At 35.2% G+C, this 18,612-nt stretch overlaps 1 protein-coding gene across 1 annotated transcript in view; it reads right to left on the bottom strand.

Annotated features, from left to right (window-relative positions):
- Nucleotides 1-7,099: 7,099 nt before the first annotated feature.
- The window catches only part of LOC144249333 (DNA polymerase alpha catalytic subunit-like), a 34,675-nt gene continuing 23,162 nt past the window's right edge, over nucleotides 7,100-18,612 (bottom strand). Inside the window, 7 exon segments of the mRNA XM_077791582.1 lie at nucleotides 7,100-7,161; nucleotides 8,080-8,164; nucleotides 11,058-11,212; nucleotides 12,082-12,212; nucleotides 13,096-13,170; nucleotides 14,781-14,897; nucleotides 15,643-15,755. Of these exon segments, the coding sequence (XP_077647708.1) occupies nucleotides 12,096-12,212; nucleotides 13,096-13,170; nucleotides 14,781-14,897; nucleotides 15,643-15,755 (422 nt within the window). The 3' untranslated portion in view covers nucleotides 7,100-7,161; nucleotides 8,080-8,164; nucleotides 11,058-11,212; nucleotides 12,082-12,095.

Raw genomic sequence — 18,612 nt, forward strand, 5'->3', positions numbered from 1 at the left:
CAAAATAAATCTCCTTTCTTTATAATTTTCCCAGTCTGTGGTACTGCATTATAAACAACAGAAAACAGACTAAGACAGCTTCAATTCAGGGGGAAGGGGATGGTGGCCTAAACCAGGGTAGGGTCAATGGAGGTGAAAAGATGTTGTCAGATCTAGATATATTTAGAAGAGCTGATAGAATTACCTAATGGATCTACTGTAGGATATCAGAGAGAGGAACCAAGGAAGCCTCAGAGGTTTAGGGGAGAAGATGACTGAAGGCTTACAATGGTAATGAAAAAATAGAGGTATCATTAATTTAGTAAGGGAAGACTACAGAAAGACAATGGGAGAAGATCAGAGCTCAGTTCTGAACAAACTAAAGGTTCATATTAAACATCAAGTGAATACATGAATCTGAAATGTAGGGGAAAATTCAAAACTGAATAAACACAGTGAGGAGCATCAGCCCCCATATGGTATTTAAATTTTCAAGACAATGAGATTACTTGGAGAGGATACAAAGTCAAAAGAGAGCAGTAGTCCAAGAACTCTGGAGAAACAGGTAGGAAAACATGAAAAAATAGCTAGAGAAGTAGCAGAAACCTTACTTTAAAAACAAGCAAGTAATATCTCTAAATGGCTTAGTGATTGCTCAGTTTTTTGTATTTCCAAAATATCTCATTAATTATGTGAAAGAATGGGGCTGGGGTTGTGGCTCAGTGGCAGAGCACTTGCCTAGCATGTGTGAGGCACTGGGTTCGATCCTCAGCACCACATGTAAATAAATAAATAAATAATAAAGGTACATCAACAACTAAAAAATATTTAAAAATTAAGTGAAAGAAGTGTCAAACTCTACATTCATATCAATTTCCAAATTACCAATAGGAAACATCAAGGTAGTGTTAAAAAATGTGAAGGAGATGGACATAAACAGATCAAATTAGAATAATTCAAGAAGTAAACTAGTTCAAATTATGAAGTAATGGACATGGTGGTGCTGACATAAAGACAATGTTCTGCTCCATGGTACCATGGCACAGGTCCCTATAGCTTAAGGATAGTAGTGGCATCCTTCTATTGCTAATTTCAAGATAGACAGATTCTAAAGAATCTGGGATCATACCTGTACATATTTTGTACATTTTCCATTGGAATTGCAACCCTTTCCATTTTCAGAATCTGTTGAACAAGTTCAGACAAATGGTAGCTTTTGAAATGAATCAATTCCTTTGCTGAAATTTCCATATCACAGATCATTCGGCCACAGGTAGCATTTCTTTCAGCAAATCCACTCCGGCCCTACAAAGATGAGGACAAAAAGCAAGTCCCATGAATATTCCATGCTATCCTACTTTGAGGTTGACCTCAAAATTTACAAAAATAAAATTCTCATTCTTCCATTTATCAATGAAAATTTTTGAACATTTACCATGTATCTGATTGACACTATTCTAAGGATATGGCAGTGAACAAAGTAAAAAAAAAAAAAAAAAAAAAAAAAAAAAACAAAACTAAGAATCCTGACTTTATTTTTATTGTATATATTAAATGAATAACATAAATAAGAAAGTATATAGTTTTAGGAGTTAATAAGTTTCTGGCAAAGGGGAAAAGTAGAGTTGGGTAGGAGGGATAAGGAATTTGGGGGGCTATACCTACAGGTATAGACTGGTTGGGGTATACCTCACTGAGAAGATTCCATATTCAGAAAAGTCTGAAGGGAGTATGAAGGGAAAAAGGGGTGAGATAAGCAAATGTTTACAATAAGTAATAATAACCTCTTCACCTTAAAGATATGAACAGAAAAAGAAGAGTAAGAGTCCCAACTCTGATAGCAGAGAGCAGCAGCAGAATCCTCAAGAGATCATTATAAAAGGGACAGATTCCTAAGTTCTCTGATGAGATAGCATGCTGATTTTATTTGTAAGCTTTAGGTAAAATAAGACTTCAATCTCTGAACAGTATCAGGGTTAGGAAGAAGGTGCTTCATACAAAGACGACCAAAACCTCTCCACATTTGAAGCAAGCAAGCAGAATAAAAAGTACATAGGCTTTAAAAGAGTCAGACTGATCTGGGTTCAAATCTCAGTTCTTCCCCTACTAGACCTGTGTGAATGTCTACAAAATTAAATTGAAGTTGCTATGAGAGGCTAACTACATGAGAAAGCACATAGCTCACTGCTTTCTTATATTTCACATTAGCTCCCTTCCATTCATTCTTCCCATCTTCCTGAATGATAATACTCAATGAATTCTGAACCCTGCAACCCTACCCTAAGGCTTATCACTTTAGGAATGCTGAAGTAAAAGTAATATGTATGTGCTGTCTTTCTTTACTATTTCTAGATTCCAATCATTGATTTAAAAAATGACCAGTGGCTTTTTCAAGTAAAATGCTGGATTCCAAGGAAAAGACATTTGGTACCAAAGTTAAAATGTACTGAAGTTCCTATAAGACAATCAATTCCTATTCAAAAAAGTATAGTGCTTTCTTGGTAAGTACCCAATAAAAAAATGGCAAATAAAAGAAATAAGATTTTCAAAACTACCATTACCCCAAGCTTCGGCATGGTGGATTGCTTCAGACGACCTATCTTGGACCAGTGAGGAACTTTGCACACATTAATTCGCTGCAGTAGCACTTCCAGTTCAAACCCATAAATATTATGACCCTAGGCAGAAAAAGGAGGCAGCCAATAACATTATAACAAATGCAAATTAGATGATTTACCTTCAAACACACAGAATTTCTTTGCCCTTTCTTTTTCTGGTCTCTAATTGAAGACATCACATCGTGAGCTTACCTCCGATTGGGGGTCCTTTCTTCTTCAGGAATTTATTCATCAGCAGCATTCATTAGCCTTGACATTAACAAGGCTGCTAAGCAGATTGCTTGAATTAAACTTTATTTCATACTAATTGATGCAAGGTTCATATGATCTCTTTTAATTTGCAGCGCATGCCTCACAATCTCAAAACCAAATGTAAATTTTAACATCCCATACTTTTACATGATCACTAAAAGCTGTATTCAAACAATTCAATTTTGCTTCCTTAAAAACAGAAAACCTGCTTGTGTTGTAGGAGTTTGCAAAAAACTTCTTAGAAAATTCAGGAACTGCATTTGGCTTCTTTAAAACCTGAGTTCAACCCCTACTGATTTAGATACTTAATAAATATGCAACAAAATAAATATATAATACCAATGAATAGTTCAAGTAAAAATCTTAAAAAGAAGTAAACAAAATTGTATAGAATAGAAAATAACTCAAAATGCAACTAGATTTTTTCATTTCTATAATTCCCAATTTCTGTCACGTGAATAACATTACTCACTTAATTAAAAATTAGACGAGGTTCAAAATAATTGTTATCAATAAATAGATTTACTTGATACTAATTTTAATTAAAAACATATACTACCACTTGGAGTATACAAAATCATTGAGACAGAAGGCAGAATGATGGTTGCCAGGGGCTAGGGGAACGAGGAGGTAATTAGTACCATTTCAGTTTCAGAAGATGAAGAATTACAGAGATGGATGGTGTTAATGCCTGCACATTATGTATGTAGCTAATATCCCTGAATTGTACACTTAAAAGCAGTCAAAATGGTTAATTTTATGTTATGTGTACTTTACCACCACATAAAAACAATATACCCCATTATATATTTATGGCAGTTTTGTCTATTAAATTAAAGTCCCAAAGGATTATAAGAATGTATCATTTTCAAATTATCATGCCTGGGATCAGGGACCCAAACTCATGTCAGGACTCTATCTTACATTCGAATTTCTCACTCAGACTTGGCTCTAACATCCTAAGTCAGGCCAGGTATCATAGTGCTCCAAGACATCACTCTGGGGACCAAATTACTATTAGTCGAGACTAGGTGAGGGCCCAGTGCTAAGCCAGAGCATCAGAGGACTATGGACAGATTTTTTCACACTTTAAATATGGGTCCTGAAATAACAAAGGGATGTGGGTGCAGAGACATTTTTAACAATCCGCAGGCTTTCAGGACAGTAGCTATGCCACTATAAGATAAGATATCTGAGAATAAAAATGAACCTGAAGGATATGGCAAACATTTTTGCAAGGCTTCAATATAACCAGATTACTTTATGACTTTTGGCAGTAAATAGATGGATCTAGAGACTATCATACTAAGTTAAATAAGCCAATCCCAAAAAAACCATGTTGAATGTTCTTTCTGATATGTGGATACTAACACACAACAAGGGGAGGAAAGAATAGAAATTAAGTGTATTAGACAAAGGGGATGAAGGGAAGGGAGAAGACTGGGAATAGATCGTAGAACAAATAGGACATAACTTTCTTATATTCATATATGAATACATCACCAGTGAAACTCCACATCACGTACAACCACAAGAATGGGATCCCAATTAGACTAAGTTATACTACATGTACGTATAATATGTCAAAATACACTCTACTGCCAGATGCAGTGGCATATGCCTGTAATCCCAGCAGCTCAAAAGGCTGAGGCAGGAGGATTGTGAGTTCAAAGCCAGCCTCAACAACTTTGTGAGGCCCTAAGCAACTTAGCAAGACCCTATCTTAAAAAACAAACAAACAAAAATACCCTACTCATGTATATCTAAAAAGAACACATTTTTAAAAGATCTTTTAAAAAGAAGCTGTAATATAAGAACAGTTTTTTATTAATTTTTCTAACACTAAAAAAAATATATATATAGGGGCGGGGGTGTGGCTCATTGGTAGAGCACTTGCCTGGCATGTGTGAGGCACTGGGTTTGATCCTCAGCACCACATATAAATAAACAAAATAAAGGTATTGTGTCCATCTACCACTAATATATATTATAACCATATTACTAATATCATATTTAAAATATAGGGGTTTATTATACTTTCTGTCAAAAAATAAAACAATAGAGTTTGACTGATCAATTGACCCACAAAAAAAGACAAAAGGAAAAATTCCTATCAAGAAGCATATAAAGGAAGGCCAAAAAACACACAAAAGTAAATATCTTGCTTTATAACTTCTACGAACTGGGGCAAAACAATGAATTATTAGCTCTCACTATCTAGTCGGAACATGGGAAGTTGTCAAGAGAAAAAAAAATTGCTAGTATGAGCTCTCAAAGGAATGTCATAGAGATCCACTAGGCTCATAAAACTAAAATACTTAGTTTTCTGATTTGCACCCAATCAAGGGAATTAATTAACTCCTGTTGACACTATACATCTGGGTCACTAAGCAAAAATTTTAAAGATACTAATAGCTTATATACATTTACTAACTGATATGCTGGTCTCGTCAACTGTAAATAACTAGAGTATTTTAAACTTCAATAATAATTCAAGGGTTGCTTTAATATTAGAAAAAAAACCTAGGGGGCTGGGGATATAGCTCAGTTGGTAAAGTGCTTGCCTTGCATGCACAAAGCCCTGGATTCAATCCCGAGCAACACACACACACCACACACACACACACACACACAAACACACACACACACAAAGCCTATCTTATAGTAGGCTAGGGTTTTTCCCCTTTCTATTTGTAATTAGTATAGCAATTCATTTCACTCTGAAAAGATTCTTTGGAGCTCAAAAGTAAATAAACAATAAAAATAACCAATAAAGTCACACTGAAAAGAACTAAGAAATGAAGAGTTTCCCCGCAACATGATCAAAAAGCTACTTACCACAATGATATGAGGATCAATTTTGTGAACTTTTGCAAGGAAAAAACCTAGCAGTGTTCTTTCTGTTGTAGCAACCTCAACCTTTACATTCTGTTAATAAAAACATACCAGTCACCAACTCTTTAAAGTATTATACCTTGGCTTCTTGTTTAACCAGGATTAAGATTTCTTAGGGTTAAAAGAAACTCCCCATTTCAAAACTAAATGCAGAAAATGAAATTTTAGATTCTAGGTTTTGCAATAATAATTGCACAAAGTCTCTGAGGAGCTCATTCTAGTAATATGCATGAGAATAAAGCAAAATTTTAAGTGCTAAGCAACAGCAAGAGCAGAAATGTCCTTCCATAGAGACATGTTTGTACATTGGACACATTTGAAAGCATATAAATCAGAGTACCTTTCAAAAGCATTACTTAATTTCCTATATAATCCCTGGTAGACTTCACTGTTGATGTATTTATCAGGAAAAGAAATTCCAAGGGTTGTATAAACTATTCTCAAATAATGGTATAAGAACAGATAAATAAGAAACTAGACTAAAAACAAATATAAAAATTGTGAGTATTTTAAATATAAATAAAATCTATCTTTACACAAAAGCCTTCCACTTGGATTGCTGAATATAAATCAAGTATTCAATCTGCTCTTATTAAAAATCTCTTAAAATAGAAATTGAAAACTATATGTATTCCACAACTACGTCACAAAAATGTCAGTTTGACTCTACAAGAATTCCTAGGTCACTGTACTTGGATAGGTAATTCAGGACATGTCACAAATGATAGCCTAACCTAAAAGTACCCCCAAACTGTTGGACTTCTCAAGTCAATTTAAAATAATATACATGAAACCTGACAAGGTTGCAGCATTTGATTTTGTCACGTGAAGACATTAACAAGTGAACTTTTAATCAAACATTATTACCCTATGTGTATATATGATTACACAACTAGTGTGATTCTACATCATGTACAACCAGAAGAATGAGAAGTTATACTCCATTTATGTATGATGTGTCAAAATGCATTCTGTCAGGCTGAGGTTGTGGCTCAGTGGCAGAACACTTGCCTAGCATGTATGAGGCACTGGGTTTGATTCTCAGCACCACGTATCAATAAATAAAGGTCCATTGACAACTAAAAAAAATTCTTTAAAAAAACACATTCTGTCATGTATAACTAATTAGAACAAATTTTAAAAAAGGAGATGAAAGAAAAAAAATAAAAAATGTACACTCCAAAAAAATTATTTATATTGAATACATTTAGCTTTGTGAAAAGCTCACTACATTTTATTTTTCCCCTGCCATTTTATTAAGGGCCCAGAAAAAAATTCATGGAGCATACTATCCTCCTATTTTCTTTCCAAACAAATAAATACTTCATATTTAAAAGGAATAATTAGCTATTTACCTTTTCCTTAATTACTTCAAGGAAAGCACATGGAAAAATACAGTCCTTCGGTTTAGACACAACTATAAGAAGGGGGAAAAAATTCCAAAACCCATTTTATTTTAATTTCAGGTAGACATCAATGCATGTTTCCAAATAGAAATTTGGAAATTAGATATAAATATTCCCCCATCCCTAAATGTTAAAAGGTTCAAGTATTTTCATTGATCATGTTGGGATTCAAATGAATCACCAAGCACAGAACTCTATCCCTACAATTGTTAAAACTTTGATCAAATTTTGCTATCCATCAAAGTCAAAATGAATGATTATAACATTCTCCCCCAGAGGAAATCCCACCACCACCAAAGCCTCAACCAGTTTACAATGAAGTAATTCAGTTCAAACTTCTCAAACTTGGAAAAGAGTTTCTCCTCTACAACATAAAAATAGCTGTTCTCACAGTAACATAGTGAGGAGGTGAACAAAGGCTTGTTGAAATGAGCTAATGACTAGTTTCATCCACATTTTCACCAAGCTATTACCAGGGTTTTCTTCTATGTATTCCCCCTACTTAAGTAATAAACTTCACAGTAATCATAAATTTTGTTTTATGTTTAGCAAAACTAATGTGTTGCTAAAACAAAATAAATTTGCTAAAACAAAATTTATTTAACTGGCTTTCAACATGGACTATATGAGTATCCTCCTTGGAGACTGACTCATTAAACACACAGAATTCTGTGGATGTTTCACACATTGAATTGTAGTACAACTCAATTTCAATTTGATATTACTATAACCTCTCCCGAATAGGCGAACATTAATTTATTCCTTGGCACCTGCCTCATTGCACAGAAAACTCTGGACAATAAAACTTAGTTTCCATAGCTAAAAACAACCTTAACAGTATGCACTATTTATTCTTGAAAATAATTTTTGAAAGTCTAAGAAAAAACTCAAATCAAGTCTTTAACAAAGTATCTTTAAAAAATACATACCACGGAAGTGTGACTGAAAGGGAGGTTGTGGGGGTGCTTTATCTAATGCAAAATTGTGATGAACCAAAGCTGCTATAGCAATAACCTGCAAAGAAAGGAAGGAGGAAATCACTTATCAGAGACCTAATATATATTCTGCATTCTTACTGATATGTAAAACTACAGGTACAACCCTACCCCACTTATCATCTCCCTGCAATTTATATTAGTTGAAGAAACTGAGTTGTTTATCCTATAGAATGCTCCGTTGTATGGATTCTGTTGCTTATATCCTAATAGGGTCACTTTCATTTAACACATTCTGTTTCTGTACTGCCTATAAATTCACAGTTAGATCAAATGACTTTATCAAAACCAGGTTCAACTATTTGGCAAAAATACTTTAGAGGTGCTACTGATTACTTCTATCAGAAAGCACAGACACATAATGTCTGTTTTTCTATATTTCAGTGAAATTAGCAGCCACTGTCAATTATTGCCTAGAGCCATTATTTCACTGGAGATTAGAAAGTGGTATTATTCCATTTTTCCTTCATTATTTATTAGCTGAAAACCTTCTAAGAACAGAAACTTCACTTCATCAATTATTTGGTTGCCTGAGGTACAGTATGTTTTCCAGAAAAGTCAGGATAATGCTTGATTTGATTCCCTCATTTATCAGTTTTAAGAATGAGTTAGTTCCCGAGTATCCTTCATAAATGAGCAATGTGGCAGTGGTATTGTTGTTAGTATCATCATGAACTGAGTGTTTCCATCTATTGCAATTATTCTTATCGTGCTCACATTGTCCCACCTTTGGTCAGTAGGATACTCTGCAAGTTGTTTCCTAGGTCCTTCTGACATATCTTCAGTAGATTTTAATATCATCCTTACTTTCTGATATAACACGATGTTCCAGATTTATCTTAAACATTCCCTGCCTTCATTAAGCCATTTCTCCACAGAGCCCTATTTACTTTATTAGGAAACAGTCTGTGAAAACCTAACTCTGGGCACAAGAGAACGGACACTTCTTTTTTAATTTTAACTAAGGACTTATTGAACCTTTCCCAAACACTTAACTATTAACTCCAATCATCTACAGAAATGATTATTTAAAGATCAGGGCTTGGGTTGTAGCTCAGTGGTAGAGCATGCACTCAGCATGCACAAGCGCTTGCATTCATTCAGTCTCCAGCACTACCAAAAATAAAGATGAAATCACATACTAAAAGAATGCAAATATTGTCCAAAATCCTCTTTTAAAAATACCCCCATTTATGTCAAAATGAAGCAAACATAAAGAAACTCCCATTGATCAGAGTAAGAAAACCATAAGGATCAAATGTAACAAGCTGACCACACTGGTGCTCGCCTATGGTTCCAGCTACTTGAGAGACTGAGGCAGGGGGCTCACTTGAGCCCAGAAGTTCAAGGCCAGCCTGGGCAACATAGTGAGACCCCATTTCAAAATAATAATGTCAAAAATAAAATAATAATGAATTCAACAGATAGGGAATGCACATACGTGTGTGTGTGTGTGTGTGTGTGTGTGTGTAAAAACCACCATTTTAAAACTCTTAATGAAATAACTAATTGAGGTAAAATGACTAATTCATGGAGGCATTAGAACAGTAGTTCTCAACTGGGGATAACTGTACCCTCACATTTTCCTCTAAGGAATATTTGGCAATTGCTGGAGGCATTTTTAGACTGTTACACCTAGCAGGGAGAGGGGGTACACACATCTAGCAGGTAGAGGCCACGGACACTGCTCAACATCTCACAACGCAATAGACCACAACAGCACTCCACAACAGCCCAAAACACATGTAGTGGCAAGGTTAGATGAAAAGCTGATGGAGAAATATACAGTGGTTATCACCATTTGAGCCCACTGACCAATCTTAGCTTCAATAATAGCAGCTTAACCTGACATTATGTGTCTTCCAATATGAAGTACATTCTACTACCTATAAAGTATTTTGGCTAAGAAAGTTGAACTTGAATCTAATTCATCCTTTAGAGATAACTTATAGCATATGGATGTATGAAGGATGGAGGAAGAGTAGGCACTCTGTTTCTATAAAGGACCAAAAAATAAGTATTTTAGTCTTTGCAGGCCTCATGGTCTCTGTCATGACTAACTGACTCTGCTGTTGTAGAGCAAAAACAGTTGAAGATATGCTGTGTTTCAAGGAAACTTTATTTACAAAAACAGGTAGTGGGATGAATTTGGCTCACAGACCACTGTTTGCCAACCACTGGTAGAGAGGAAGAAGTCCAATGATACCACAACAGAGCAAACAAATACAGACAGAAAATGGGACATTATATGAGACAACTATCAGTGATTCTTGTAATCATTCAATGTCATTGAAAAGAAAGTGGGGGGAATGGGTGGGAGTTATACCATTTAAAAAGAGATGAAAGTGGCACAAAAATTAAACACCATCTGTGAATCTTGTGTAAATCCTGATTCAAACCATCTGTTAAAAGACATTGTGAGAAACAAAGTCATTTAAGTATGTGCTGGGGATTTCAGACTAAATCAAGGAATCACTGTTACTGTTATTGGGCTTGCTAATGATGGTATATAAGAAAATGTGCATATTTTAAGAGATGTATACAAAGGCACACAGGGTTAAAATGACATGCTGTTTGAAACTGACTTTAAAATACTTCAAGAGAAAAAAGAGAAGGGAGAAAAACAGGTGTCACAAAATTTGCTAACTGCTGAATATGTGATTGATATAGAGAGTTCATTGTATTATTCTCTGTGTACATTAAAAAAATATTTTCAGCAATTTAACTCCTTGAAAAAATCCACAACACCAGACAAAGAAACAAATTCAATTCCTTCTCCAAAATGAAGTTTTGTACTAAATTAGTATGCTTTCCCCTCCAAGAACAACTTTGTTGCAGTAAAGCTATACAAGTTCAGGCCAAGTATTACGCCTAAGGAACAAATACAAAATATGTCCTTTTTTTTTTTTTACCTCATGTTGATGGTTCTTTGCATTCTGCAATGTTTTCATGCTGAAAGACATCACCACAAGTGGAAGAGGACCAATATCCTTAATTACATTCACCAGGTCAGGTTTCAAAGCCATGGCCTCAAATTTACACCAACTGATTGGCTGGTTCAAGAGCTCTGAAAAAAATAGAAATAACACATCAATTGCTTTTGTTAACTTAAAAAGAAAAAGTACCATAATTATGACAACTGTGATTAACTGAGATATTCTTCAGTCCTATCTTCTATTAAAAATGACATAATATCTAACTAAAAATAAGCCACATTACTGGATGTGTGTGTACCTATGTTCATTTTCTTGAGAAAAAAAAAGTCCAAACAGTGGCTGAGGCTATGGCTCAGTGGCAGAGCACTTGCCTAGCATGTGTGAGGCACAGCATTTGATCCTTAGCACCACATACAAAAAATAAGCAAATAAAATAAAGGTATGCTGTCCATCTACAGTTACAATTTTTTTTAAAATCCAAACAAAGCTTTTTGTAAAATGATCTAAAGAATCCAGAACCCAAAATAGGTTTAAAAAACCCAAAGCACTACCATGGAGGAATCATAAAACATTTTTAAGAGATTCATGAAGATAAAAGAGTATCTCAGATACAAGTGCTAGAAAATATCAAGTAACAGGCAAAACAAGTACTATCCACATTAGGATGTGATTCTTCTCCCCTCCAAAGGTCAGCAGTTTACTATGGAGAACAGCTGGGCATTATCTGCCAGGTGGGAAGTACATGTAAACAACAGCATAATGGGATGCACCCTGAACGGCTGCCTGTGCTAAGGCCTCCTTCTAAACTAAACTGCCAGGCATTACAGAGATAAAGTGATTCCAAATATACCTACAATCATCCAAGGAAAATCTTGATGAAAAAACACAAAAGGAAATAAACACACTAAAATATATAAACCAATTCCTTAACTTCCCTTTAGGGGAAAAAAAGCACATTTATCAGCAACCTACTTAGCATTATGACTAAATTTTTCCTTACATGGATTTTTTACTTCAAGCCAACAAGGTACTTTGATCTTTCTGTTCATCAAGAACAGTTCCAAGCTGGATGTGTTGGTTCCAAATACATGAGAAAACGTTTCTCCTTTTAAATACTGAGGAAGCTTCTGCCTAAAAGGAAAAAAATATTTTTTGTTTAAAACTATTACTTCACATTTTCCAAGTCTATATTTGAAATAAACAAAAGCCTCTCTATGAAGCAGCAGAAGAAACCCCTTTGATACATGTGAAATGTAATTTGCTACAAATGAAATCCAAAACAATTCACAGTAGGAAACAAAAACAATTCACAATGACAAAATAATGCATCTTCATGACATCCATTAGAAGAAAATAGGCCAAGAAGCTCCCCCAAGAGAGAATTTGTGTCCAAAGCTGTACATGCCTCACTGATAAAGAATAGCCAAGTAAGTACCACTCCATTAGAAGAATGAAAGCAACAGAGTGGGACTCATTGAAAAAGCTTCCATGGTACTTTTCATCACCACTGCCAAAAACATTTTTTAAAAGTTTCCCTTTTCCAACATTGTGGGATCAAAACACTAGAACAAAGGTAAAAAGAGGTTAAGGTCTAGTTAATTAACACCCTACAGCAACGACCTTGCCTGTCACAGGAGCAACAGCAAGAGCAGCACTATAATGATGCTACTGACACTCCTCTCTCACCTTTCCACTGCTTACAAGAGACACTTAACAGACTAATGATGTCCAACTCCATCATGTGGCATTCATTCCACTTGACAAACAATTGTGCTGTTTCAAGTTATTTGTTTAAAGATGCATACTTGAAAGAAGAGAAAGACAGTATAACCTGTAGACTATGTACTTAAAATTAATTTTATCCATTTCAGTTATTCATTACTATATGTCCACCTCAATGAACTGTGGGCTTGAGGAGTTCTGTCAGTACTACTAATTGAAAGCTAGTTGAAAGTTCAAAAGTAGAAAAAAATGCCATTCACCAAAACCAGGTAATTTTCTTTGTTTAACTTACCAAGTATCTAACTTCCAAGTACTGAGATTTTTCGGGAACATCAGGTATCTCAAAAGCATAATTCTTTTCCACTGTCTGGATAAGTAGATGTTTTAAAAAATCATTAAGACAAAAAAGTTTTCAAAACTCAAATTATCCAGCATTACATAAATAATACATTTTCCTATATTAAATCATCAGGAATCTAGCATCCTTGTGGGACACAAGAGTAATTAAAGCCAAAAAGGTATTCTTTCACCTTTCAACTAGGACTAAGACTCATAGTGACAATGTTAAAAAGACTTCTCTTAGACACTACAGAAATCAAAATATTTGCATTCAAATAGGAGGAAGAAGAGATTTATTTTTACAATGTTAATGCATTAAATCATTTGTCAAGAGACAGGTTGTGGCACATGCCTATAATCCCAGCTACTCTCAGAAATCTGGGTAGGAGAATCGTGAGTTTAAGTCCAGAGCTATACATGCCTCACTGATAAAACATAGCAAAATATTGTCTCAAAAAATAAAAATTATTTGTTACTAATTGACATTAAGCAACTCCATCTTGCTAGAATAATCAACATTATAATTATAGTTCATATGTAGTAAGCATTGGCTATGTGTCAAGTACTATTCTAATCATTCAATATGAATCAAGAGATTTAACCCTTTTGACAATGCTTGCAATAGGGCCTCATTTGTCAAATAAAGAAACAGGCACAGGGAAGTCACTTGGAACTTGTTCACAATCAGATACTAGTAAGCAGCAGGGCTAAGACTTAAATCACAAGCAACCTGACTCTAACATTCAAATGCTTCACCATTACAACACATTGTCTCTGGAATTTTATGTTTTTAGTTTTTGTTTGCAGTGCTAGGAATCAAACCCAAGGCCTTGTGCATTATTACTTGTGGAAATTTAAAGAAGTGACTCAGCCACAATCCAAAACTTAAGTAGTTAAGACTGTTTGCTGTATCTTTTGCAACTCAATCCTCCCTTTCTTTCCATCACTACTAACTTCCCATATTTTTAGTGGGCTACAGACCCCACAATTATGGCCAAAGGCATCAATATCTCACTAAAATCAAAATATTGTTTCTTTTTTTAGGGGCATTCTCCACTGAGCTATATCCCCAGCTATTTTTATTTTTTGAGACAGGGTCTCACTAAGTTACTATGGTTGGTCTCAAACTTGTAACCCTTCTGCTTCAGCCTCCCAAGTCACTGGAATCAGAGGCATGTGCCACCAACACCAGTTTGGACAATTTGTCATACATATCACGAATGTAAGACTTTCATTCTATCAGAAATAACATCATAGTCCCTGATTTTTAAAACTAAAACTTACTTAACCTTCTAATCAAAATGCATTGGCAATAACTAATTATAAAATCAAAATGTTTTCTTTGCCATTTCAGAATAAAAACATGAAATGTAAGCATTTAAAGTAATTTGCTTTGAGTTATCTATATATTCAAATTCATGACCATTATTTTACAAGCAGTTTAAAAAGAAAGCAAACTATTTTTAAAAATCTAACACAGTTTTTATATTCATGCCTATGAGATTGCCATTCTATGAATTAGAGATATGCAGAAGGCACTTTGTATGAAGTAGATATGCAATACCTATTTACAAATTCAAGACATTAACAAACAACAAATTAAGAAAGCTGGTCAAAAATTTACAACCAAATACAAACCTTGGACTTGAACTTCATAATTTTATATTTTGCTGCTATTCTTTCATCAAATTCATTGTAAACATCCTTCATTGTAACTGGAATTTCTGTTTCCTTCCCTGTATTTAGATCAATTTTCTGTTCTCCCGTGGGAAGGAGAAAAGGGAGAAAAAGTATCTGTACATAAGATCTTCTTAACCACCAGAAACCCAAGTTTAAAACAGTTTTCATCCTCCCCCATTTAAACACTTAATAGCGCAGTCTCAACAATGAGTTCAAAGGCAAAACAATCCCTAAAAAATACTAAACCCAATGGCCAATTCCTCCCAAAGCACCATAAAGCAAGGCAAAGATGATCAATGCTAAGAAACAATGGGAAAATAAATATTATAAATCCTAACCAAGATGCTCCACAATTCAACAGAAATGGGGAGGGGCTGATACTGGGAGGGAGCTGGAGATATTAAAAGTCCTAATAAAGAAGAAGCAAATGGAACTGATCTTGTTAAATGGCCACAGGGGAAATATTACAGCTGCCTATGCAACAAGAGCAGGAAAACTGGGCCAAATGCCATGTCACGTTTTAGAGCCTTAGAGTCCCAAGCCCAATTATTATGGAAATGAGGAGTAAGGGAAATATAACATTCTGTATTAAACATTCTGTTTTACTCTAACAAGTTGAAAAACTGAGTTCAACTTCATTTCTCTAATTTTCCCATCCTCTATTGGAATTGCTGACAATCAGTGGTCATGAAGCAAGGAGTAAGAAAGAATTGGGGTTGTGAAGAACTGCTGCCCTACTGAAGGACAGGGTTGACCTTGGAATAGAGAATGGGTGCCATATATAATTACTGAAATCTCAAAGCTAATCACTAATGCTTACCATTTCACGGGGAAGGAAGTACAGCATTCGCTCAATGTTTTTCACCATGACACAACAGCTCACATGGGTCTTGGCTGATTCAATAAAAACTTTTCCAAACAGAAATACCACACCTGAAAGAATAAGGGAAAACTTAATTGAAATTGAAAAGAAAACATTTCAATTACACCAAATCATGGGAACAACGTAAATGTTTACTGAACATGTCCACACATTTATACCTTTGTGATAACATTCTGACAGCAAACATATATAAAATCAGTTCTTTGTTTTTAAAATATTTATTTTTAGTTGTAGTTGTACACAATACCTTCATTTTATTTATTTACTTTTATGTGCTGAGGATCCAACCCAGGGCTGCACACGTGTAAGGCAAGCATTCTACTGCTGAGCCACAACTCCAGCCCCAAAACCAGTTCTTAACTCAGTACTTATGCCATAGTACACTATCACAGTGGTACAACCCCTGGGAGAAATGGGATAGAATAATTCTCTAATTTAGTATAAACAGTTTCCCTATAACCAGTATTATCCAGATTAAGAAAAACAAAACAACTATTGTCCAACAAGTCTGCTATTACAACCTCTCATGAAAACATGCAAATATGAGAATATCATTCTAAATTTATTTTTTATTTACACTTACTGATAAAAAACAATCTTCATGTATTGGGATACATACATCAGTATTTTTCTGTATGTAAAGTTGTATTTGGGAAAAACAATTCATCTTGTATCTTATGGTTTGGAAATGAGGTACCCCTCAAAAGCTCCTGTTGATGCCAAAATATTCAGGAGTAAAATGATTTGATTATAAGAGCTGTAACCTTAACCTAACAGTCCATTCTAGCTTGAATGGACTAACTAAATGGTAACTATAGGGAGGTGTAGCATGGTTGGAGGAATTGGGTCACTAGGAGCATGCCTTTGAGGTTTGTATTTTGTCCCTTGCACCTCAACTCCTCTCTCTGCTTCCTGCCCACCATATGCTAAGCAGCTTTCCTCACTGTACCCTTCTGCCATGTTCTGCCACACCTTGGGCCCAGAGCAGTAGTCAGACAGTCGTTCATGGACTGAACCTCTGAAACCATAAGCCCCAAATGAACTTTTCCTCCTCTAAGTTGTTCTTGTCAGGTATTTGATCATAGTGATAAAAAGCTGCCTAACACATCTCTTATTCTATATAAACATATATATCTCATAACAGGGTTCTATTATAATCTATTTCACCCTTTCTATATCACAAGTTACTTAACATATCTAGCTAGGTAGTATTTATACTGTTCCTTTCTCTTCTGCTTCTATTTAACAAATGGTTTACTAATAAAATCAGTAGATATCCTTCTTTTGTGACCCTCAGAAATATACACAACAAAGTAAAAACATGCCTTTCTAAACATCAAGTTATTGTTCTCCCATCTCTTCAACAGAAAACTAGCCATTAAGAAAGGACTGCTGGGCTGGAGTTGTGGCTCAGCAGTCGAGCACTTGCCTAGCACGTTCAAAGCCCTGGATTCAATCCTCAGCATCACATAAAAATTAATAAAATAAAGGTATTCTGTCCAATTACAACTAAAAAATATTTTTAAAAACAAAGAAAGAAAGGACTCCTAAGATCTGATAGTCAACCCAAGAGATGGTCACTGTAAAAAAAATCCCAGGCTCCATGAACTAGACAGCAGTAATCAACATAGCCACTTATCTGAGACACTAAGAAAATTGTGGTACATCACAAAGCCAATTACCCCAGTTTCACAAGACAGCTCATCATCAGTATTTCCTTTTGTCACTTATTCTAGTAGAAATAAGACTATCTAAGGATTTTCATTTCTGCAGATGATTAAAATTCTTACAAGAGTTGTGTGATTTTCAGCTGGGGTGGGGGAAGTGGGGAAGATAAGGGAGAGGAAAGGGCGGACCGTGGGACGATTTAAAGGAAAAAATCACAGTAGCACAGAAATTTAGAAGTCATCCTCACGACAGTTAAAGATGGGAAAACAAAATTCCATGCAAAGAAAAATAAAGACTCTAATATTGGATTCAAAGATTCAAATAGCTCATTTTACAGTCAAACTAATATCACACTTCATGCAACACATTTGACACTGTTTATGCCTCGTTTGCCACAAAAAGATCATGGTAAACAAAGATTACATTCCCCCCAAAGTTACTAGCTGAAACCAGGTGCAGTCAGGATTATTCAACCTTGAAAAAGTCATAATGAAGACAGGATATCTTCCCATATGCAAAGAGTAAGATTCTTTTCATAATTATGGTGCATTCAGCAACAACTGACTGACTTAGAATCTGTAAGAAAGTGAGAAACAATAACAGGGTCTTTGGGAGTACTTCGTTTTTATTAGCATCATTGATTTCACAAAGCTCAGTGATCATTACCTACTATCACGATGAAACTGTTCAACCCTCTGAAATTAAAGGACTTTTAAAAAAAGCTATTTTATTTAACCCATTGGCATCAAAAACAGAGAAAGATGTGCTACCTCAGAGAACACAACTTGCAAAGTACCACAGAATGGCAAAGTGGACTGACAATGAGAAGGCCCGACTTCTGCCACTGAAGAGTCAACTACTTTTTTTCCCCAGAGCTTGTTTCCTGCTAAGTGAATAACTAGATTAGATAATCTCTGAAGCTTTTTTCAGCACTTGTATGACAAAAAAAATATTAACTGAGCTGGCCATCATGACATGTGCCTGTAGCCCCAGCTACTCAGGCAGCTGAGACAGGAAAACTGCTTGAGTCCAGCTGGAGCATCACTTGAGCCCGTAAGTCTGAGTCCAACAGGGGCAACATAGTGAGATTCCCCCATCAAAGAAAGATAATTGTGAAATGTTTCCCTGGGCCAGAGGTACAACTCAGTGGTAGAGTACATACCCTGGTTCAATTCTTAACACCACCAAAAAATTTTTCCCCACTATTGATTTTAAAAGCCTATCCATGGCCGGGCGTGG

The sequence above is a fragment of the Urocitellus parryii genome, chromosome 11, assembly GCF_045843805.1.
Source record: "Urocitellus parryii isolate mUroPar1 chromosome 11, mUroPar1.hap1, whole genome shotgun sequence".
Taxonomy (NCBI): Eukaryota; Metazoa; Chordata; class Mammalia; order Rodentia; family Sciuridae; genus Urocitellus; species Urocitellus parryii.